The sequence below is a fragment of the Pseudophryne corroboree genome, chromosome 1 (assembly GCF_028390025.1).
Source record: "Pseudophryne corroboree isolate aPseCor3 chromosome 1, aPseCor3.hap2, whole genome shotgun sequence".
Taxonomy (NCBI): Eukaryota; Metazoa; Chordata; class Amphibia; order Anura; family Myobatrachidae; genus Pseudophryne; species Pseudophryne corroboree.
The window spans coordinates 270,736,293-270,761,755 of NC_086444.1; the positions used below are offsets into that span (position 1 = coordinate 270,736,293).

The window sequence follows — 25,463 nt, forward strand, 5'->3', positions numbered from 1 at the left end:
GTCCAATCCTTTCTCTCTTTAACACTGGTCCCTAGACTCAGGACACATGATAGTCAGTGTCCGCTGTTCTCAATGTACCTGGCCCAGCTGGGCCGTATCCAGGGGCGGATCCAGGAAAAAATGACAGGGGGGGCACCTTGTGAAGGTGCGCGTGGCCTCACAACACGGGCATGACCTAGCAACAAGGGCCATGGCCTCAAACGGAATGTCATATTCGTAAGACGGGAAGAGGGTGACACTTTGGAGAGGCAGAGGGTAACAGGAGAGAGAGGGTGATGGGTTTATAGTGCCGCAGGGGAGAGGAAGAGGGTGAGGCAGTGGGTGAAGGAGACATAGTGGGAGACGGAGAGGCAGTGGGTGAAGGAGACATAGTGGGAGACGGAGAGGCAGTGGGTGACAGAGAGAGGGTGACAGTGAGAGGCAGTGTGGGTAACACCGGGAAAAGGGTGACGAGGAAAAAGTGGGTGATGCCAGGGGGAGGTGGCAGTGGGTAACAAGAAGAGAGGGACAGGGAGAGGCAGTGGTCTCTGTAGGAGTAGGAGACATGTGGGATGAGGGCAGGGACTTCTGCTCTGGGGCGAGGACAGGGACTTCTGCTCTGGGGTGAGGACAGGGACTTCTGCTCTGGGGCGAGGACAGGGTCTTCTGCTCTGGGACGAGGACAGGGTCTTCTGCTCTGGGGCGAGGACAGGGTCTTCTGCTCTGGGGTGAGGACTGGGTGTCCTACTGTGGGATGAGAACACAACATAGAACTGGGGAGATATAAAGGAAACGTATTCTGGGGAATAGTGTAGAATGCCTGAGAAAAGCCACAGGAACTTACATGTACGTGCCATCTCTGCGTGCAATGACGGGCTGGACCCAGAGCCAGATTAAGGCTTCGGGGGCCCGAGGCACTTGTAACAGGGGGTCCCCACTAACTTAACCAATTTGCTTGCAAACCTTTGAGAGAGAAAAAAAAAAAAAATATACATACATACATACATACAGGAACTAGAGGGCGCAGGGACCTTAAAGAATGATTGTCCCCTAAAAAGACTACTGTGAGGTGCTGCATCTTTAACAACTAGCGCGTGAGCAAGGTTCTGTTCTGTAGAGATATATATATATATATATATATATATATATATCTCAAGATAAATTTATTCCATATCGAGGTTTTCGGGGGTCAACTGTACCCCATCATCAAGAAGACCTTCCTGATGACGGGGTGCAGTTGACCCTGAAACGTTGATATGGAATAAATTTATCTTGGTATATACTGTTTAAATGCTGCTTTGCTGGGGTGTTTACTACGGTCTCCACTCCCCGGGATTATATAACTAATTGTGCAAGGGGACGCAGCTGAATACTACAACATATTGGAGTGCCAATCCCAATCCTATGAGAGAGAGAGATTATATGTATATATATATAGATAGATAGATAGATAGATAGATATAGATATATATATAGATATAGATATAGATATATACACACACACACACACACACACACACACAAACTTACACACATACTGTATATCTATTATAGATAAATACTTTATTTGCTTTTAATTGATAAACAAAAAATCACTACTGTCTTACTTTTTTCTGATAGCGATGCTCAGCTGAGCTGCCTGGCAGTGGCAGCACTGTGAAGTTCACACTCTGAAGTGTGCCTGCCTGCTGTAGCACGCTCCTCTCCCGACATTGAACATTTATGCTACTGCCGCCAAACCTCCTTCCTTCCCTGCAGCTCACACAGTGGCTGCGCTGGGCCCGCGATCAGTCTCAGTACTACACATACACAGGGAGCTGGCTGGGAGACCGTGCGTAGCGCTAATCATACACACTGTGCTGCTGCTGGGTCGCGTCCCCGCCGCTGCCCTCCTCCCCCTCGCCGCCGGAGACCCTCCTCCACTCGTCAGCAGCAGCCAGGATCTCAACGGCGGCTACTGCAGACATGACAGGGGGGCACGGGCCCGCGTGCCCCCCCCCCTGGATCCGCCACTGGCCGTATCCCCATAGTTGGGTCTTACACCCGAGACCGGTTGTTGTCACTTAGTGACCTTTTCCTGTTGTTTCCCAACCGGCACGTTAGACCAGATGTGGTTTCTTCTGGTCCCCAACCTTCCGCTCTTCCCTACTTTTCCAGAGTTTTGTTTCTCTTGTCCCATTGTCTCCCTTTTCTTGTCTAGATGTGTAATGATGTACGCCGATTGCCATGTCTCTTTACGTTGTTTATGATTTGGTTTGTTGCAGGGGTGCGGTGTCCGGAGGGAGGAGATGAGGCGTTCCGAAGACTCGTTTGTCATGGCTCTTAGGATCTATTCTCATAATGTTAAAGGTTTGAACAGCCCTACCAAACGCACCAAGCTTTTTCTCTCTCTTAAACAGGCCAAGGGTGATATAGTTTTTTTTACAAGAAACCCACTTTAAGAAATCCTTGCACCCTGACTTGAAGTCTAAATCCTACCCCTTTACGTTTCATGCGTGTGATGCTTCACGCAAAAAAAGTGGGGTTTCCATCTTGTTAGCTGCCCACCTCACGTTCGAATTGTTGGACAGTCACGTAGATAAATCGGGTAGATGGCTCATTCTTACTGGGAAACTGAATAATGTTTTATGTACCCTTGTAAATGTTTATGCTCCGAACCAAAACCAGGCCACCTTCTTTAGGAGTCTGAATTCGCATTTTACTAGACTCTGTAGGGGGGAAGTTATAGTGGCGGGCGACTTTAATGAGGTCCTTGACACCTCGTTGGATAGATCCTCCTCCTTCTCCTCTCCCTTCTACCCCTAAACGCCCATCCTCTGCATCTCTCGTACTACTAGATCTTTTGAAACTCCAATTGCTGTTTGACTCATACAGATTAACTGATCCTCTGACTAGGGACTATACTTTTTTCTCCCCTGTCCATAAGTCCTATTCTAGGATAGACATGATCCTACTCAGCCGGGACCTGTCCTCTAAACTTAAATCTACTCGTATACTTCCTATGATATGGTCCGACCATTGCCCGATCACTGTTGATCTCCATTCTATTGTCCCCTGTCCCCCTCCTGCCTCTTGGTGGTTGAACGATTCCCTATTGCATAGTCCAGAAGTTGCTAGCCAGATTAAAGGCTGTCTCATGGAATATTTTCTGCTCAACGACCTCCCGGAGACCTCGCCTATTACTTTATGGGAAGCACATAAGGCTGTTTTACGCGGGCATTTGATTAGCCAGGCATCTAGGTTTAAAAAAAACTCAGGAAGCTAGCTTCCTGTCTCTTTCCACTAAACTCCAATCTCTTGAACGACAACATAAACTTTCCCCTACCCCTGCCAACTTAGAGACCTTGCTGGAGGCGAGAGCTGCAATCTCGCTCTCCCTGTCAGAGCGTACGGCAAAGTCTCTCCAGAGGCTAAATCAGACCTTTTTATGAGAAGGGAGACAAAGCTGATAGAATCTTGGCTTCCCGCCTTAGAGCGCAGCGATCACGGAATAATATCCTAGCAGTACATAGAAACATAGAAACATAGAATTTGACGGCAGATAAGAACCACTTGGCCCATCTAGTCTGCCCCTTTTTTTTTATCCTTTAGGTAATCTCAACCCTTTTTGAACCTTAATTCTTTGTAAGGATATTCATATGCCTATCCCAAGCATGTTTAAATTGCTCTACAGTCTTAGCCTCTACCACCTCTGATGGGAGACTATTCCACTTATCCACTACCCTTTCTGTGAAGTAATTTTTCCTTAAATTTCCCCTGAACCTCCCCCCCTCCAGTTTCAGTATATGTCCTCGAGTTCTAATATTTCTCTTCCTCTGAAGAATGTTTCCCTCCTGAACTTTGTTAAGACCCTTGATATATTTGAAAGTTTCTATCATGTCCCCCCTTTCCCTTCTCTCCTCCAAACTATACATGAGTCATACAGAGTCTGTATACATACAGAGTCTGGCGAGGTCACGCATGCCCCAGATGCCATAAACAAGGTGTTCCGGGACTATTACGCTAAGCTCTATAATTTAAATTCAGTTGACTCAGGTCCCGGCCCCCCAGATGCCCTAATATCGGAATTCTTGCATCGGGCTCACCTCCCTCTGCTGTCTGAATTTGCCTCTTCGGAGCTGAATAAGGATATAACCGATGAGGAGGTTGCTGCCGTGCTAAAAAATTGAAAATCCTCTAAAGCTCCAGGCCCTGATGGCTTCTCGGCCTCATATTATAAGAAATTTGCCTCCATTTTGGTTCCCCATCTCAGAGTATTGTTTAATGTTGTACTGCATGGCACCCCATTCCTGAGCACTATGCTGGAGGCCAGAGTTATAGTTATCCACAAAGAGGGCAGAGATCCTCGACACTGCGCTAACTATCGGCCAATTTCCCTATTAAATTTGGACATTAAACTCTATGCCAAAATTTTAGCTACCCGTCTCAATGGTGTGCTCCCTGATCTGATACATTATGACCAGGTGGGATTTATTCCTGGGCGCCAGGCCAGGGACAACACTAGGAGAGCGATCGACCTTATTCAACTGTTGAACTGCAGACAAACCCCATCTATTATCCTTTCACTTGATGCCGAAAAGGCTTTCGACCGTATCTCATGGCCTTTCTTATTTCAGACTTTGCAGGCGTTTGGGATATCGGCCGAATTCTTAACAGGAGTCTCAGCCCTCTACTCCTCCCCGATAGCTAAGGTCCTTACAAACGGAATATTATCCCCTCCCTTCCCGTTATCCAATGGCACGAGGCAGGGGTGTCCTCTCTCCCCCCTGGTGTTCGCCATGGTCATAGAACCCCTGGCCGCCCTGATAAGAAACTCTGACGGAATTCGGGGAGTGAAGGTGGGCTCACAGGAGCCTAAGATTTTGCTCTTTGCAGATGATGTATTGTTGTCTCTTACTCAGCCGCAGTCTTCGCTCCCCGCCTTGTATCAGATAATGGAGGAATATGGTTCCTTGTCGGGTTATAAAATCAATTTTATTAAATCTGAAGCTATGTTATTACATGTACCTGGAGATCTCAAACGCTCCCTGCAATCCTCCTACGATCTTCAATGGCAGACAAATAAGATTAAGTACCTAGGGGTTTATATTACTTCCCACTATAGCTCTCATTACTCGGAAAACTTTCCACGGCTATTAACTAAGATTAAATCTGACTTGGCAAAATGGAGATCCCATATCATATCCTGGCTGGGTAGGATTATTGCCCTCAAAATGACAGTTATGCCACAACTTCTTTACCTCTTTCAAACTCTACCTGTAAGGGTTCCGGAGAGGGTTCTTAGGGATGCCCAGGCCTCATTTGTGAAGTTTGTTTGGAATGATAAACCCCCACGAATAGCTTTTACTGTGCTCCGGCTTCCTCGTTCCGAGGGTGGTCGGGGCTTCCCCGACGTTAAATTTTATTATCTGGTTAGCCATTTGAGTCAAATGGTGGCTTCTTTTGTGCCCCGAGGCTCTATTGCCTGGGTGGACTTTGCAGCCCTTTCATTGGGGCTTTGTTCATTGGCTTCTGTGTGGGGTCTGGGCTAACCATATCAGCTCATTCTAACGAACTCTTCTCCCTCTCTTAAACTGCATCTTTCTATCTGGCATAAATCTCTCACGAAATATAATCTGTCCTCCTCCTACTCCCCACTTACACCCCTCTGGGACAACCCTGCTTTTCCCGCTGGAGTTTCACCCTATCGATTCACACCCTGGTTTAGCGCTGGAATTCATATGGTGTGTGATCTTTCCCTCCAAGGCCATTGGATGTCGATAGACGATATCAAAAGTAAGTTTGCCTCTATGTCCCCTCCCTTTTTTGAATACTTTCAGGTCCGCCACTTCCTTCTTTCCCTACCTCAGGCTGACGTTCTGCGAGATATTACTTCTTTTGAATCTCTATGTACTAAAAAACCCATTTGTGGAGGGCTAATATCGCTGATCTATTCTATGTTGGATGGAGTTTCCTCGGGACCGCAGACTCGCCATGAGCGGGAGTTGGAGAGGGACCTGGGCCCCCCGCCAGACGATGCCTGTTGGGAGGAGGTACGGGAGGGCATAGCTAAAAGTTCTATCTCTACCCAGCTCAAGGAGACATCCTATAAGCTATATTATCGGTGGCATTACACCCCGGATAAATTGTCTAGGATGTTCCCTTCTGCTACTCCGGTTTGTTGGTGGGGATGTGGTCAGCGGGGAACCCTTATCCATATTTGGTGGACCTGTCCACATATTGTTCGCTTCTGGAATAGGGTACTCAGTATACTGAAATCTCTATCTGGATTGGCGCTTGAACTGGACCCGTGGGTATTTCTACTGGCCCGTCCGTATCCAGATCTTGATCCTCTTTTGAATAAACTGTTTTCCCATATATTTGTGGCTGCTAAATCCCTAATTGCTAAAAATTGGAAGGCCCCCGCTGCTCCTACTGTCCATGCCCTGAATAATTATAATTGGTTCGTTGCTAATATGGAGAAGATCACTTATTATCTGCATGACTGTCCACATAAATTTGAACTCGTCTGGGGACCCTGGTTGCTTATGATGAACCCCCCAAATTGATGTTCAAGCCGCTCTTTTGTCCTCGTCCTCTGAGCTCCTAGCCTTGCTGTACCTGGACCCTCCAGACGCCGTACTGACCTCTATAGCCCTTTTTGGTTTTGAGCAATGACTGGCCCATCTGTCTGTATTTATATAGTCATGCTTATGCACTATTTATTCTTATATTTGATGTACTTTCCCCCTCATGGCCTAGATCGGCCCTGTTCAGTTCTGTTCTCCGCCCACCCCCCCCCCCCCCCCCCCCACCTCTCCCTTTCTCTCTATCCCTCTCTGTTTCTTTCTCGCTTACATGTGGTCCCCCTTTGCAGGACATTTTTGTTTGTATGTTAACTGAAAAAATTTCTTGAAAAAACTCCACGGAGACTGGTTTTCACCTCTCATTGTACAGTTGAATCTGTTTTGTATACCTTTTTGTCTCTCCTGGTACAAATAAAGAGTTTAAAAAAAAAAAAATATGACTGGACCCTCTTTTGTCATGTTCACCTCAGCTCACTTTAAAAATTTTATAAAAGAGAAAATTATCTAAAAACAATTATAGAGTAAGACCATTTTCCTTACTGTGTAAGCTGCAGAAGTAGATGTCTTGTTAGTTGCTTTTTATTTTACCATTGTATGCCTTACTGCCATGTTTTGCTTATCGCACAGTGTAACCTATGTAGTGCACATAACATGGCTGCCTCACCTGGTACTCTCTTGTGTAGAATAAACAATGCATGGTTCTGAACTCTCCTAATATATTTGTCTCCCCAAATATGTGTCATTTCTTCACCCTTTGAGATAATTTATTAATAAAGACAACTTCAAGCAAAATATATTTAAAAAATAAATGTCTATTTTTATTTTAAGTAAAATTTATCCACTTTTTTTGCCTTCTTCTTTTTCAACTTCTTCGTCTTATGATGATTATCATTATTATTATTATTATTATTATTATTATTTTGTAATTATTCATATTAGTATTTACTCTGCAATCTAAAATAGGTAATTTCGGACTAAGGGGATCATTCCGAGTTGTTCGCTCGCTAGCAGATTTTAGCAGCATTGCACACGCTAGGCCGCCGCCCTCTGGGAGTGTATCTTAACTTAGCAGAATTGTGAACGAAAGATTAGCAGAATTGCGTATAGAAAATTCTTAGCAGTTTCTCGAGAATTACTCCTACACTGCGATCAGCTCAGCCCGTTTCATTCGTGGTTTGACGTCACAAACACGCCCTGCGTTCGGCCAGCCACTCCCCCGTTTCTCCAGACACTCCCGCGTTTTATCCTGGCACGCCTGCGTTTTTCCGCACACTCCCAGAAAACGGTCAGTTTCCGCCCAGAAACACCCACTTCCTGTCAATCACACTCCGATCACTTCAACGATGAAAATTCTTCGTTCCGACGTGAGTAAATCTACTACGTTTTGTGCTAAAATACTTAGCGCATGCGCACTGCGTACCATGCGCATGCGCATTTTCGCCTTAATCGCTCCATTGCGAAAATCGGCAACGAGCGAACAGCTCGGAATGACCCCCTAAGATTGGTCCAGTAATCTTACAAACTTGTCCTATAAGAGGAACAAGATGGCGGGAGCCTCATGACTCATGAAGAGTCATCCTTCAGCACTCAGGAGAGGAAAAACCCCCTTGTGGAGGAAACCTCTGGGGACACATGGCTGAAAGACTGCCCGTCCCTCTAGGCATTAAGAGACTATGCAGAGTTTGCCCAGACCACCCACCCACCCACCCACTAACCTTGCCTAACCCAGTCATCCCTTCTGTCGCCTCAAATCTGCTATTTTGACCTATTTACCCAGCCGGAGAAAAACGCACCTAAACGTCAATGGTGAGAGAGTGAAGAAAGAGAGCAAGAGATGAATGGGAGTGAGGGGAGGGACAGTCATAACCACCATAGCATTCATTTCTGACGCTAACAGCGATTACAACTGTACAAATGTAGCCATTATCATCATGGCTACATCTTACCGCAATTGCGCCTTGTTAGACGCGACCGCACCGCGTATGTCTGGACGTCTAAGACGTGTGTGTCCCATTCACATGGATGGGAGCGGCAAATGCCGCAGCTCGGCATGGCTAGGCATAGGCGCGCATAGCTGTGTCGAGGGTGCACGTTTACCTCAGATGTACCTATGATCAGCATGGCTACACCTCAGTGGTGTGTGGTGAGGTCAGTGGCTGGTGAGGCACTACAGCCATAATGTCCGCCTAATACTGCTGATGACCCCTACCGCCGCCCAGCCAATGCCCGCTACTGCCCCTGAGCCGATGCCCGCTGCCAGTGGCTAACAAACTCTCCCACCATCAACTGACCCAGCCCTCCACCACTAATTTGCATCTCAGTCTGATGCCGCCAATGCCCGCTGCCTGCCTGCTCATCATACTTGTGATATATTGTACATTTTTATAGAAAGAAAAAAAAATGAGTGTTCCAAAAATAAAGGGGACAAAAGATGTAGGGGTCCCCTGTAACCAGCACCGGGCTCCACTAGCCAGGGAGATAATGCCACAGCTGGGGGAAACATTTATGTAGGTCCCTGTGGCCGTGGCATTACCCCCCCACCCCAAACTAGTCACCCCTGGCCGGGGTTCCCTGGAGGAGTGGGGACCCCTTAAATCAAGGGGTCCCCCTCTCCAGGCACCCAAGGGCCAGGGTTGAAGCCCAAGGCTGTCCCCCTGGGCGGTGGGTGTCGGGCTGATAGCCATAAGTGTGTCAAACAAATGAATATTGTTTTTTGTTGTGGAACTACAAGGCCCAGCAAGCCTCCCTCGCTTGCTGGTACTTGGAGAACCTCAAGTACCAGCATGCAGAGAAATAACGGGCTCGCTGGTACCTGTAGTTCTACAACAACAAAAATACCCAAATTAAAACACAACACATACACCGTAAAAGTAAAACTTTATTAAAACACTTACACACTCACACATACTTACCTACATCCCACGCCGATCATGTCCACTTGTCCATGAAGAATCCAATAGGGGTACCTGTAAAAATGAAAATTATATTTACAAACTTCGTTCTAGTCCACAGGAGGGGAAAAGGAGAGAGAGAGAGACCTGGTTATGCTGCTGCCTGGGAGGAAGGAGCCGGCGGAAGTCCCCGACTTGGTTATGCTGTTGCCTGGGAGGAAGGAGCCGGCGGAACACGAAGGAGAGGGGAGAGCCGCAGAGAGAGAGAGAGTGTCCCCGACTTGGTTATGCTGCTGCCTGGGGGGACGGAGCTGGCGGAAGATGAAGGAGAGGGGAGAGCCGCACTCAGACGCTGCCACTGCTATGCATGTCCTTTGCCCTGTCAACACTGCCAGTGACAGCCGGATGCAGTCACTGTCAGTGCTGCAGCTGCTTCCCAGTGACCAATCACAGTGACAGGGGCGTGCTTTCAGATAGGCTGAAAGCACATCCCTGCTGTTCTGCGGCACTTGGGCAGGTGCCGCTTCTATTACTTTATTCAATGGGCTTTTACAGCCCTTTGCTTGGCCTCGCCCCTGCTTCTTGCCGATTACAATGCACAACGGGAGGCACCGTTCTTGGTGCCGCACAAATGTATTTAAACTGCCATTTACAATCTAAAAAATGTACATAATATAAAAAATATACTTATGACACAGAATATGTGTCATAAGTATCTTTGTATTATTTTAATCAGGAATGACAGGGGAGGCACTGCCTCCCCTGCCTCCCCTGACTGCATGTCCCTGCTACACCTGTATATAATATTGGATAAAAACAAAAGGAATGATTAAAGTACAATATAATTCTTTTACATCTCTTTACATTAATAGAAATGGATCAGCCTGAAATACTGCCACACTGGGATTTAAGCAGGTAGAGATAGAGTAAAGGATTTAATTTGCAACATTATAGGCTCACCAAACAACTCCAAGGAGATGTCATGGGTGCAGCTGCACACAAAAGGATTTAATCAGGAACATTATAGGCCAATCTAGACAGCGCTCTTCAAATATCTCCAATGGCCCATTTGCAGCTGCTTGTGGTTGTTAGGTAATAGTACTGTCCCAGAAGGTGTGAGATTTTGTTTATATCCAATACTATGCTATCCCCAAGGTCATAAGTCATATATTATAATAGTCATGCTAAAAGTCTGCCGACGATTTGAATTAAGCTGCTGTTATCTTTGTTTAGTCACTAACCTTCTACCAGTGTGCTATGCCATGCCAGGCCTCTGAGGCATATGCAAGAGACAGCAACAGCAGAGCCGTGTATAGGCAGTTGCCATTATGACATCACAGCATGACCTCACACATCCCACCAGACCTGCTAAGACTGGTTATTTCTGGTTTGAGGCCCTTGTTGTCTATTATGGAAAAAAGTTTACAGGAAATAGCGCATAATTCTGTTCCAATCAAAATGAGGGAATACTTAGTCCTTTAGTCCATTAAATACAAGGATGTAACCCAATTTTCTTTTTATCGGTTTCTCATTCATATATGGAATCCATCATCCGTCAAAACAAAGATCCTCAAAAGTAAAACCAGAAAACAGAAAATATAGTGTAGTATATTTGATATTTCTGGAGACACCCTTCACCAAAAAGTATAGTGATGATTATGCTGAATCCATATAACAGGTACAGCGTACCTAAACTCACAGAGTTTAGGCTCATAAAGGTATCTTTAGCTTTAACACCCAGTGTGAACCGACAAAATCAGATACTTCATCTTCGTTTTTCCCAAAACGAAAGACGTACCGTATTCACACAGGATGAAGTGGTTCAAAACACGTAGAAGTTTCTTTAGTCTTTGTATAAGTTCCCACTTTATGATGCAGTTAAACTCAGAAAAAAAAAGATAAAAGATATAGGGTGTAGTACGTTTACAACACAGCAAGATTACACTCAAAAGGTGCACAGGATATCAATATGCATAGGTACAGCGTACCGAAACTCACACTGCAGTGGGGTACTTTAGACTTATCAAGGTATCTTTAAAACAAAGCCACCATATGTAAAAACCAGCAGTGGTGAATGGACATACATAAAAAATAGAAAAAGCTCTCTGCCTTTATTTTTTTATGTACAGTAATTCCATTCACCACTGCTGGTTTTTACATATGGTGGCTTTGTTTTGTATGTAATCGGCCATTATTCCATCACACAGGCCATTAATGCATTTGTTCCGGCATTTTGGTGGATTTTTAATGTTTTAATAAAACATTCGTTTTAAAGTAAGCAAGTCCATTCCCTTCCTTACAATATACGGAAATTGGGATCTGTAAGGAACAAAGAAACTGCTATGGGATTACAGCTACATATTGTTATGTAAGTAAGGTACATCTGTGCATCATGATGTTTTAAATGAAGGCCATCAGTGTATTTATGTGGTGACTTATTTTAAAGATACATATTGGCATGCATGTATAAACGAGCCAGCACCAACGATGAACGAGCGTGGGGGTCACGCATCGTTCATCATTGGTGCCTACACACTGAAAGATATGAACGATATCTCATTCATTAATGAACAAGATCGTTCATATCTTTCAGTGTTATCGCGTAGTGCAGGCATTCCCAACCACGGTCCTCAAGGCACACTAACAGTGCAGGTTTTAGTGATATCCAGGCTTCAGCACAGGTGATTTAATTAGTAGGTCAGTTATTTTGATTTAACCATCTGTGCTGCAGCCTGGATATCACTAAAACCTGCACTGTTGGTGTGCCTTGAGGACCGTGGTTGGGAATGCCTGGCGTAGTGTGTAGAGCCTATTACCGTTTTGTTATACATATAGATTTTTATTGTAGGATTTCCCTATTTATCTTTGGATATGTAAATCTTTGTATGAATCCAATTTCCACCGTTGTTATGTTGGTTTTTACTGTTACAGTGTTTCAGTGATAACCTGATTTAAGGACAAAACGATGAAAAAATCGGAGTAAATCTGTGAAAAGCACAAACATAATCTGATTGGTCTGATTCTGTATATGCTACAGCAGTGTTTTTTAACCACTGTGCCATGGAGCAGTCTTCAGGTGTGCCGTCATAGAAGCAGAGCCAGGCCCGTCAGTGTTTTGCCGCTACTGAGGCCTTGGAAAGATCAATACTGGTGGGTTTAGTGGTTGCAGAGCCAGTTCTAATTTTGGGCCTGGGAATTCTTGGGCTCTTCTGGCTTTCTCAGATGTGGCTCAGGCGCAGGGCCAGAAACAGAAATCTTGGGGCTCAGTACACTGGTATCTCTGGGGCCCCCTCAACCGCTTCAGTGGCGCCGGCAGAATGAAGCTCCATTTCAGGCCACCCACTGATCTCCTCTCTGATCCTCCCTCCCAGTAGAGTAGAGCATGCAGTGGCAGCAGGGGTTACATAACAGTCTGAAACTCCTTCTGTCCGCAGGGGCTGTCTATTTTCAGTTTCTGTTCCTGCTGCTGGTGATTTAAGCAAGGAACAGTTCTCCCTGCATTCTGTTTTTAGAGCCCTTCCCCCTCTACATGCTGATGCACTTGTCTGTGTTCAGGGCAGCCCAACACAACAGTGAGTTTAACTCCTTGAAAACCTTGTTCTCTACAAAATATTTTATGAATCCTTCTGTTGCAAGTATGTGCTTCCAATTTGGTCTGAATATTTTTTTAAGCGGCACTGATACCGTGGGCATGTGTATAAGTGGCACTGCTACCGTGAGCATGTATATAAGCGGCACAGATACCGTGGGTATGTGTATAAGTGGCACTGCTACTGTGGGCATGTGCATAAGTGGCACTGCTACCATAGGCATGTATATAAGTGGCACTGCTACCATGGGCATGCATATAAGTGGCACAGATACAGTGGGTATGTGTATAAGTGGCACTGCTACCGCGGGCATGTGTATAAGTGGCACTGAGAATGTGGGCGTGTACATAAGTGGCACAGATACCGCAGGTATGTGTGTAAGTGGCACTGCTAACATGGGCATGTGTATAAGTGGCACTGCTACCGTGGCCATGTATATAAGCGGCACTAATACCGTGGGTATTTGTATAAGTAGCACTGCTACCGTTGGCATGTGTATAAGTGGCACTGCTAACGTGGGCATGTATATAAGCAGAACAGATACCGTGGGTATGTGTATAAGTGGCACTGCTACCGTGGGCATGTGTATAAGTGACACTGCTACTGTGGGCATGTACATAAGCGGCACAGATACCGTGGGTATGAGTATAAGTGGCATTGCTACCGTGGGCATGTGTATAAGTGGCAGTCCTACTGTGGGCATGTATATTAGCAGAACAGATACCGTGGGCATGTGTATAAGTGGCACTGCTACCGTGGGCATGTGTATAAGTGGCATGGGCATGTGTATAAGTGGCACTGCTACCGTGGGCATGTACATAAGCAGCACATATACCGTGGGTATTAGTATAAGTGGCATTGCTACCGTGGGCATGTGTATAAGTGGCACTGCTACCATGGGCATGTATAAAAGTGGCACTATTACCGTGGGTATGTGTATAAGTGGCATTGCTACCATGGGCATGTATATAAGCGGCACAGATATATAAAAAATGTTGAAAGGGGAGAGCGCTACTCTGCAGATTCCATACTGTTCCTTCAGGGAGGCTTCACTCCCTGTACCAAGATGGCTGCTGACACAAAATACTGCACATAAGTGCGGTGCCATCTTGTCAATGTCTTAGAGCATCACAGTGGGAGACAGTAGTTTTTCACTTACAGTAACTCCTCAGAGCCCTGAGATAAGCAGAGATCCACAACACTTCCAGTGATCCTACACTGCTACCTGTTGCATACATTCATCAGCTGGGGAGCCGAATGACACCCCTCTTGTCTCAACCTCCGCTCAGTGAGAACCAGTGTGTAACAGTGATTATGTGGGATTCATAAAAATATTTTATGCAATTCACAATATAAGCTTACCATCTTCGGAGTGTTGGAGAATTATTATACTTTTTTTTTTTTTTGGTCAGATATAGTTACTGTATTTTTTTTATTATTATTATTATTATTATTATTATTTCAAAATGCGACTGGACCCTGTTTTGTCATTTTCACCTCTTCTCACTTTAAATTTTTATAAAAGAGAAAATTATCTAAAAGCAATTATAGAGTAAGACCATTTTCCTTACTGTGTAAGCTGCAGAACTAGGTGTCTTGTTAGTTGCTTTTTATTTTACCCTTGTATGCCTTACTGCCATGTTTTGCTTATCGCACAGTGTAAGCTATGTAGTGCACACAACATGGCTGCCTCACCTGGTACTCTCTTGTGTAGAATAAACAATGCATGGTTCTGAACTCTCCTAATATATTTGTCTCCCCAAATATGTGTCATTTCTTCACCCTTTGAGAGAATTTAATAATAAAGACAACTTCAAGCAAAATATATTTAAAAAATAAATGTCTATTTTTATTTTAAGTAAAATGTAGCCACTTTTTTGCCGCCTTCTTCTTCTTCTTCTTCTTCTTCTTCTTCGTCTTATGATGATTATTATTATTATTATTTTGTAATTATTCATATTATTATTTACTCTGCACTCTAAAATACGTAATTTCAGACTAAGATTGGTCCAGTAATCTTACTAACTTGTCCTATAAGAGTAACAAGATGGCGGGAGCCTCATGACTCATGAAGAGTCATCCTTCAGCACTCAGGAGAGGAAAAACCCCCTTGTGGAGGAAACCTCTGGGGACCCATGGCTGAAGGCCTGCCCGTCCCTCTAGGCATTAAGAGACTTTGTAGAGTTAGCCCAGACCACCCGCCCACCCACTAACCTTGCCTAACCCAGTCATCCCTTCTGTCGCCTCAAATCTGCTATTTTGACCTATTTACCCAGCCGGAGAAAAACGCACCTAAACGTCAATGGTGAGAGAGTAAAGAAAGAGACCAAGAGATGAATGGGAGTGAGGGGAGGAACAGTCATAACCACCATAGCATTCATTTCTGACACTAACAGGGATTACAACTGTACAAATGTAGCCATTCTCGTCATGGCTACATCTTACCGCAATTGCGCCTTGTTAGGCGCGACCGCACCGCGTATGTCTGGACGTCTAAGACGTGTGTGTCCCATTCACATGGATGAGAGCGGCAAATGCCGCAGCTCGGCATGGCTAGGCATAGGCGCGCATAGCTGTGCCGAGGGTGCACGTTTACCTCAGATGTACCCATGATCAGCATGGCTACACCTCAGTGGTGTGCAGTGAGGTCAGTGGCTGGTGAGGCACTACAGCCATAATGTCCGCCGAATACTGCTGATGACCCCTACAGCCACCCAGCCAATGCCCGCTACTGCCCCTGAGCCGATGCCCGCTGCAACTGCCAATGGCTTACAAACTCTCCCACCATCAACTGACCCAGCCCTCCGCCACTAATTTGCATTTCAGTCCGATACCGCCAATGCCCGCTGCCTGCCTGCTCATCATACTTGTGATATATTGTACATTTTTATAGAAATAAAAATTAGTGTTTGGGACTGTGAAGGGAGTGGGGGGAGGACATGAATGCAATTTTGCTGTCCAGGGCTTCCATTAACTTAATAGAAAAGGGTCTGAATGGGTTAAAAAATTTAAAATAAAAGGCGTGAGATCCCCCCTCCTAAGTACCTAAGTATAACCAGTCTCAGGCTCTTTGAGCCAGTCCTGGTTGTTTAAATACTGGGAAGAAAATTGGACATGGGTACCCCGTATTTAGACAACCAGAACCGGGCTCTTAGTCCGGTCCTGGTTCCAAAAATACAGGGGACAAAAGATTTAGCGGTCCCCCGTAACCAGCACTGGGCTTTACTAGCCAGGGAGATAATGCCACAGCCCAGAGTCACATTTATGTAGGTCCCTGCGGCCGTGGCAATATCCCCCCCAACTAGTCACCCATGGGTGGGGTTCCCTGGAGTAGTGGGGACCCCTTAAATCAAGGGGTCCCCCTCTCCAGGCACCCAAGGGTTGAAGCCCAAGGCTGTCCCCAGCACCCCCTGGGCGGTGGGTGTCGGGCTGATAGCCATAAGTGTGTCAAACAAATGAATATTGTTTTTTGTTGTGGAACTACAAGGCCCAGCAAGCCTCACCCACTTGCTGGTACTTTGAGAACCTCAAGTACTAGCATGCGGGGAAATAACGGGCTCGTTGGTAACTGTAGTTTCTACAACAACAAAAAAATACCGAAATAAAAACACAACACACACATCGTGAAAGTAAAAATTTATTAAAACACACTTACACACTCACACATACTTACCTACATCCCACGCCGATCACGTCCACTTGTCCATGTAGAATCCAATAGGGGTACCTGTAAAATGAGAGAGAGATTACTTACCTACATCCCACGCCGATCACGTCCACTTGTACATGCAGAATCCAATAGGGGTACCTGTAAAAATGAGAGAGAGATTACTTACCTATATCCCACGCCGATCATATCCACTTGTACATGCAGAATCCAATAGGGGTACCTGGAAAAATGAAAAAAAAAAAAATTAATTTACAAACTTTGTTCTAATCCACAGGAGGGGAAAAGGAGAGAGAGAGAGAGAGAGAGAGAGAGAGAGAGAGAGAGAGAGAGAGAGAGAGAGAGAGAGACCTGGCTATGCTGCTGCCTGGGAGGAAGGAGCCGGCGGAAGTCCCTGACTTGGTTATGCTGCTGCCTGGGAGGAAGTAGCCGGCGGAACATGAAGGAGAGGGGAGAGCCGCAGAGAGAGAGAGAGAGAGAGTCCCCCCGACCTGGTTATGCTACTGCCTGGGAGGACAGAGCCGGCGGAAGACGAAGTAGAGGGGAGAGCCGCACTCAGACGCTGCCACTGCTATGCACGTCCTTTGCCCCACACGGCACTGCCAGTGACAGCCGGATGCAGTCACTGTCAGTGCTGAAGCTGCTGCCCAGTGACCAATCACAGTGACAGGGGCGTGCTTTCAGATAGGCTGAAAGCACATCCCTGCTGTTCTTCGGCACTTGGGCAGGTGCCGCTTCCATTACTTTTTTCAATGGGCTTTTACAGCCCTTTGCTTGGCCCCGCCCCCTGCTTCCGCCCGATTACAATGCACAGCGGGAGGCACCGTTCTCGGTGCCGCACAAATGTATTTAAACAGCCATTTACAATCCAAAAAAAATAACATCAAAAATATACTTATGACACAGAATATGTGTCATAAGTATCTTCTTTGTATTATTTTAATCAGGAATGACAGGGGAGGCACTGCCTCCCCTGACTGCATGTCCCTGCTCCATCTACAGATTGAAGAAATCAAGCGGGGCAGTCAGGAATCAGAAGCTGCTCCAGATACCTTGGGCTCTGGTTGAGCAGTTGACTTTAAAAGTTAGTAAGACAATCTAGAAATAGATTTGCTATCTTAAGCTGGGCACACATTAGACGATGTGTATCCAGCCTGGCATTGGCAGCGATGGGACGTGCATTCACACTTGCCAATGCCAGCAGCAAGTGTGACAGCAATGTCACCAGATTGAGCTGCATGCAGGTCTGATGGGCACTGTTGATGATGACCCGCGGGAGCGAGCATCATCAGCGACATAGTGGGTATACACTGGACAATTTAACAATTTGTTGTTCCATTCTGCCAGAATCGGGCAAATAGTTTTAAAAAATTGTCTAACGTGTACCCAGCTTACCAATAGCAAGTGAAGGGAGTAGAGAATGGCTTTTACAGCTGGAACGGGGCTGGTTAGCCTGTCAGCTGTGTATACCCACTATGTCGCTGCATTTTATACCAGCGGAAAGTGGTGCAATTCTTTCGCTGGGTGACCCAGGTAGAGTGCATTGCAGTAGTCTAGGTGTGATGATACAAATGCATGTATGACTTCAGGCAGATCTTCTGAGGGATGTAAGTGATTGATTCTATGTTCCTCAGATGTAGGAGTGAGGATTTGATTGTGGCTGATACTGTACCTGATTAAGTGTCAGGCCACTATTCAGGACAAGAGCAATCCCTGTGGGTAGAGAATAGAAACTACACAGAAGTAGGGCCCTGGTAGTAATATAAACCCATGACCTCCATGCTGTCAGACAGCAAAGCTAACCACTGTGCTATCTTGCTGCCACAACATCTGGTTTCATGACCACATCTCAGGATCACACAGCGCCTACTACTCACTGACTTTCCATTGTTGGCATCAGTTATACTATGTTTTAGGTGTAAATGTAAGTCAAAAAATTATCTCTTTTAATTAACCTGCATTAAATTGAATTCATGCATATTATCATTTCTGGTTTTAGATTTCCAGCTACTGCAGTAAATCATCTCAGAGCCAGCTCTCTCACAGGTCCCAGTTATAGTAATCATAATTAATAGAAGTGATTGTTAAACCGTGTATATAAATAAATATTGAATAAGTGCACATAAAAAGTAGCAGTCAGTCTATTAAAGTATGCACTCTATTTAAGGTGGTTGGGGCTAATAAAAACAACAGCAGCAGGTCCATTAAATAAACTTCATGTAAGAATGATTTCTTTGTGCAGTGAGTTAGCATGTGTATATGATCAGAATCTCACTAAAACAACTGGCTACATTGTGCATGAGGAAGCCTCCTGTAAGCACATGGGCTACACCCCCCTTCCCCAATCTCAGACATAGGAGCCCAGGAACTGCAACTCAGTGCAGCCCCCTCCCCACTGTTCCTATGGAGATATAAACGCTGAGGCTGAGGGGAGGTGACTGCTGCAGGAAGAGTTAGTAGTGTATGGAAGCAGGGAGGAGGTGGTGGTCGCCTTGTGATGGGGTCTGGAGTGAGCAGCACAGAGTATACTAGTCTAGTAACCCCCCAGCAGCAGGTCTTTGAGTGATGGCAGGTTTGGGTGGACATGGGGCAGCGGCGGTGGTATGATGATGCCCACAGGGTGTGGAGGAGCTACTGGCTGGGTTGGTGGGAGCAGGGGAAGGTGGAGCAGGAGGAGAAGGAGGAGGAGGATGAGCAGCTGCAGCAGCACGCTGCACAAGGCTAGGAGGAGGTGCGAGCAGCAGTGACAGGCTGGCAGCCCAGACACTACTGCTGCTGCTGCTGCTGCTCGGGCTGCTCCAGGCTATCTCTGCCCGGCAACTTTTAGTCCTCCTAACAAAGCAAGAGACGCCGGCGGTGTGCGGAGCGCTGTACAGCCAGAGCAGCGCCGGGCGGAAGGAGGCTCTCTCTCTCTGTGTGACATTAGTGAGATCCTGCTGCTGCTGGGAGGGGAGGATGGCTGTGAGGTCCCGGAGACCGTGGATGAGTGTGGTAGTGGGACTAATCCTGGGATTTACAGCAGCCTCTTGGCTGATCGCACCTAAAGTAGCTGAGATGAGCGAGAAGAAGAGAAGGTCCAATGTCTGCTCTTACTACAGCCGAGGTGGGGAGAGGATGCAGCCTGGTCAGCGTGGGGACACGAGGATCCCCGCCAGGGATGAGCCTGAGCACAGACAGGGCACGGTGCCCATGGACAGCCCGACCACTGCACCCGGAGCAGAGGAGATGGGCAATAGGAGTAATAAGAATAGTAATAGCAGCGGCAGGCACGGGGGGACGTACAATGGAAGTGGCAACTGGGGTCCCCCCGAGGAGAGCCGGAGAAATTTCCTCTATGTGGGGGTGATGACAGCTAAGAAGTACCTGGACACCCGGGCAGTGGCGGCGTACCGGACCTGGGCACCGTATATCCCGGGGAAAGTGGAGTTTTTCTCCAGCCAGGGCTCAGAAGAGATCCAGCTCCCAGAGCCGGTGCCGGTCATTTCCCTGCCCGGGGTGGACGACTCGTACCCTCCGCAGAAAAAATCTTTCATGATGATCAAGCACATGCATGACAAGTACCTGGATAAGTACGAGTGGTTTATGCGAGCTGATGACGATGTGTACATCAAAGGCAAGTACAGTACAGATGCTATGATATGGGCCAGCAGGCATCAGTGCCAATGTGATATATCTATGTACTGATACAATCAGATGCTCAGTCTCAGGAGAGCAGTTGTTTTGCAGAGTTTGCAGAGTTTGATACCTGGGGATGGATCAATTCAGCCAATAAAGAAGTCATGACTAGCTAAAGAGTCTGATGCAGGTGACCAGAGAGCCAGTCTGATAGATGTCAATCAGTGCACACCTACATGATGCTACCTGCACCCCAGTCACCTGTATCGTGTGCTACCTGCTATCTGTCACTGAAATAACCCCATTTCTTTGCAACCCCTTACTTGCCAGGTACAACAAAGAACCAGCAGACAAAATGAGCAAAGGTGCTTGCAAGAAACCATAATTAGCCCAATATTTTACAGGGTTTTACCTAATACGACGTAAATACCACCAGGCTGTTACCTTTTAGTGGAAAAACTTAGAACAAGTCTGGATCAAAAAATTCCAGGCATCAGCTAGCATAAATAGGCATTATTACATAGCATATAAATGCCTTTGTACACCAAGTCATATGTAAAAAAATGTGGGAAAGCAGAATTTTCCAGTGTAACAAGTAATGTTACCAGCAGAGTAGTTAGTATAGCTATGGCAAGAACAAGTAATGCCTGAGGTCAGACCACAAAGAGCTATATAGTGAGAGTGGCTGAGTCAGGGAGAAAAAAGTCCTGATTCATTGTTCCGACCATCACTCACAGCACCTCAGTGTGAGGATCGGTGGACAGACTTCACACCTACCCAGTCACAGATGCTAACCCGTGAGTATATATATATATATATATATATATATATATATATATATATATATATATAATGTAGTGTTTTGTTGTGCTGCAGGAGAATTTATCCAGAATTATTGGAAGGATATATGGCTTTCTCAGTTTCTTGTAAGCAATCTCAAAATCACTCCTGTGACACTTCTCTGTGTGTTGCTATAGAGTCAGGAGGGGACTTATTTTACTGACTTTTACTTTTATAATACTGACGTTCACTGACAGGTGAAGATATGATATGTTTTACTGGCTGGCTGTCACTAAATGTATGGGCAGTTGGCAATCTTGCATATACTCTATACATTTTGCCCATGTCCGGGGCAGGCTCTTCTGCATGCCTTTCTTAGCTGATTGAAGTGCCACTTTTGTGCACACTTTTATTGCCAATTAACCTATTGTAGCTTAGAATTACTGTTGCAGTGTCAAAAAGAGCTAGATCTCATTATCACCATGCTGGCAGTGCAGTGACAGGACTACACAGAATGGCCCTTATGCAAACCCTCTTGTTTACATATAGAAGGGAATGTCAAATATTTAAAATCCCCAATCAGAAAAGAATACCCACTTGTCATTAGCTGCCTGTATTCCTCAGGGATTGTTAGGCAGAGGTAGGTAACTACAAGTTCCAGCATGGAGAATAGCCACACATACTGGGTTTTGTAGTTCCACAGTTGACTAATTCGGCTGTACAGTATCTTGCTGTCCATTTATACTACAAAGATGTATTGTATAAATGATTTCATAGATTTTTCTTAACCGTTGTGTTGCACTTCAGAATTTGTTGGTGCTGTACTAATAGCACAGTGGTAAGTTTTACTGCCTCACAGCACTGTTAACGCCATCCTGATGCAAATAGAGTAACTCTGGAGAAATCTCTAGCCGTCACCCTTTCATAAATGACATGAATATTGTGATTGTCATTATCCAGAGAAAAATGCCATTGTCACAGGATTTCTGACTGTTCTCATCTTAATAGATAGACCCCATAGGTTGTAAGCATCACGGGAGTAGGCACTGCTGTGAATATTCTCTGTACAGCTCTGCTTAATATGTGAGCACTACTGTGTAGAAACAACTGTTATTAATATTAGTGTTGGCAGAGACGTATATGATGAATCTGATTGGGCTCAACAATCTAATTTTTTATTTTTACAGCAAATTACGTGTGATTTGGAACATTTACTATACTTACAGTGTATTTGTCTTGGTACAAACCACTCCAAACGTAGTTCACGTTGCAGTACCCTTTCCAAGTTTAGTTATGATGAACTACTGGACTTTACACTGGTGATGCCAGTGAACTCGGTAATATACATGCTATAATGTAAATATGCAGCTGCAGTACAAAGCAGAATGGACTTCCAGTCAGGATCAGTGTGAATTATCGGTGGCCGGGATGCTGGCCGCCAGAATACCGGCAGCGGCATCCCAGTATGCTGGCAGTTTATATAGAGATTTGGGGAATAATGCTGAATGGAAAGCAAATCGTCCATAGAGACTCCTGCATTGCGTGTATGGATATAAATGCGCATATTCACCCAAATGCAGAGTGTCCATTTTTGTACACTTGGCTTTATACTTGTCACCACCACCGTCATCATCATCATCAGGGTGCATTTGCCGAAGCCTATATGTCTTGCAGGTCATACACCTGGAAACACGTCCAGGACAGCATAGGCTGCATTTACAATAATACACCCTCACTTAACTTTTCCAGTCTCAAGTAGAGATGCTATGGAAAGGGGTTGGGATGGGATGCAGTTAAAATGCTGGCTGTCGGGAATCCAGCGTTCAGGATACTAACGCTGAAATCCCCACAATCGACAATGCCGGCAGCCGGAATCTTGGCGCACCAGGGCTATTCCCACTTGTGGGCGTCCACAACACCCATAGAGTGGGAACAGATCCTGTGGCGAATGCAGCAAGTCACCTGAGCCCGCAAGGAGTCTCTAAGCGCTTGCCCCGCTGCCGGCCAGGATAACTTATGTAACCCGTTGGTATTGATATGCCGGCAGCTGGGATGTCGGGGAAAGGAATACCAACCGTGGTATCCTGATTATCAGAATCCTGACAGCGGAGGTAAGTATACTTACGTACTCCAAATGGCCCTCTATCCCTCATATCTGCCAGCCTAAACCTGACCCTGCCTGGGGTTGCCTAAACCTACCTCCCCCTCCCCCAGTGCCTAAATCTAACGCCCCCACCCGCAGCCTAACCCTAACCTTCCATCCCGCAGCCTATACCTATGCCCCACACCCGAGCTGCTTGCCTCTCAGACACTGTCAGTCATGCTGCGAGACTGCATGTCGATCAGGCTGCGACACTGCAACCAAAGGCGCAGACACAGATCAGCACATGCGTAGTACAGGTCCAGCAGACATTAGAGTTATATTATTTGCCGCCTTGGCCTGGACATGGTAAACTATATTACAGTGTTTTGGGCACATTAATATGTCCCAATAATAGATAGGGTTTTATCCTATGTTGGTACACAACACTATTTTACTTTTGTCATGGCAAAAAAAACACCCCAAAAAAACATATGATCAGGTTTGTCAAAATACTTTATGCAGAGGTTTGGAAACCAGCTATTCAGTAGACTGTATTTGCCGTTTCTATGTATATTCTATAACAATGAAGTTCCCTTAATAAGACCCTTAACACAGCATCTTTCAGCACATGTAGTGTCATGACCTGCAGCACACAGGAATGGAAGAATGAAGTCAGTGATCATCGGTTTCTGTAGACAGCATGGTCATAGCTGGATATTTCTTAACAGAAGCTTCAGCTTTCATGGGGTAGAGCCAGAGACACAGTTAAATAAGGACAGGCACACACTCTCGTTTCTAAGGCTAGATTAAATATCTCAAGAACAAAATAGGCAGTCATAGCCTCTACATAAATGGTAAATCACGCTTTCAATTAACTTTATACAGTGATGCTGTTATGAGCGACAGAGCTGCTAGCCTTAAAAGACATTTTCTTTCTTTGTGTTCTCAGTTTGCAAAAGTAATTATTATAGCATCATTAAGCAGACATCATTTGCAGTTATGAATTAAATATAACCAGGGAAGAAATCGGCCTTGTTACTTCCGTAGATTTACAAATGATCAAGGACTTTAACAGTGGATTGGGCTCAATATCATTTGAGTGTTCTTATCTGCGTCTTTATCTTTGACTCTGTTACCATACCAAGTCAGATTATTTGATGTCATTGGTTTTCTGATTGTATGTCTGTTTCAACAAGCATCTTCTGAGGCAGATCATGAGTGAAGTGTTTCGGGGGAATCCAGTACTGAATCAATTCTCACCCGCCACTCGCAACTGTATGCTCTTGCCAGCTACAGAAAATGACCCTGTCCTTGCCCCTGTTATCTGGCCTACCCAGCCTGTAGTGTGATATTAATGTTTGATATTTATTCTATGCACTTATGCTATGGTCTGCCATTGTGTATTGTGCTTATACCACTGGAGTATTTATAATGGGTGCAGTGTGTGCAGTACACACGGGCCTCTGAGGCCCCACACTGAACACACTGCACCCATTTTTTGAATACTTACCCTTCCGGAGTCCAGCACCGGCGTCAGCAGCGCTATTAAATCACAGTGGAAATGGCCACCATGCCATGTTCCTGGAGATCTGCGCCCTCTAGTGCTCAGACTCAGTGCTGACAGCAGAGAGGATGGGGCCCGAATGGAGCAGGCTGCACACAGGCCTACTCCTCTCCTAAAGCGCCCCTGGCTTATACTCAGATATTGTTGTTTGAAATATTTCAATGTTTATCCTTTGCAGCACTGCTGACACTTTGTAACAGCTTTAAGAATATAAAAGTTAATAATAATAATAATAATAATAATAATAAAATACTGTAAACATAGCTTTTTTGCTTACACAAAAATAATAATTTACATGTATTCAAAAATAAGCAAATATATGTGAAGGGATCAGAATAACAGACTGGATGACTTTATTTGTGTCCATATTCTAAATTTTGCAACAAAATATGTTTTTCCTCTGTGCGGTAATTATATTTTGAAGGGTGTTATCCATTTTTGTATAGTCCTTTTAGTAGCTGCCCCTTGTATATTTCCATTTTCGAAAAGCACAACTCATCTTTATTTTCATGAATACACCTTATCGTCCATGTCCGTTCTTGGGTCTGTCCTGAGAAAATGAATCTCTGACGGTACTTGTACATGCAGCACCCATCCACTGCTGCTTCCTCTACGCAGAGCAATGGTGAATGGAGAAATTGGTATTATACTGCTAAGATTGAGACAGCATGGACGTATGTGTTTATATTGTAAATTTGTACCTGGAAATGCTCTTTCTTGTAAAGGGG

General features: G+C 45.4%; 1 protein-coding gene across 1 annotated transcript in view; it reads left to right on the forward strand.

Annotated features, from left to right (window-relative positions):
• Positions 1 to 19,141: 19,141 nt before the first annotated feature.
• The window catches only part of CHSY3 (chondroitin sulfate synthase 3), a 483,251-nt gene continuing 476,929 nt past the window's right edge, over positions 19,142 to 25,463 (forward strand). Inside the window, exon 1 of the mRNA XM_063964257.1 lies at positions 19,142 to 20,306. Coding sequence (XP_063820327.1) covers positions 19,649 to 20,306 — 658 coding nt within the window. The 5' untranslated portion in view covers positions 19,142 to 19,648. The remainder of the gene's footprint in view (positions 20,307 to 25,463) is intronic.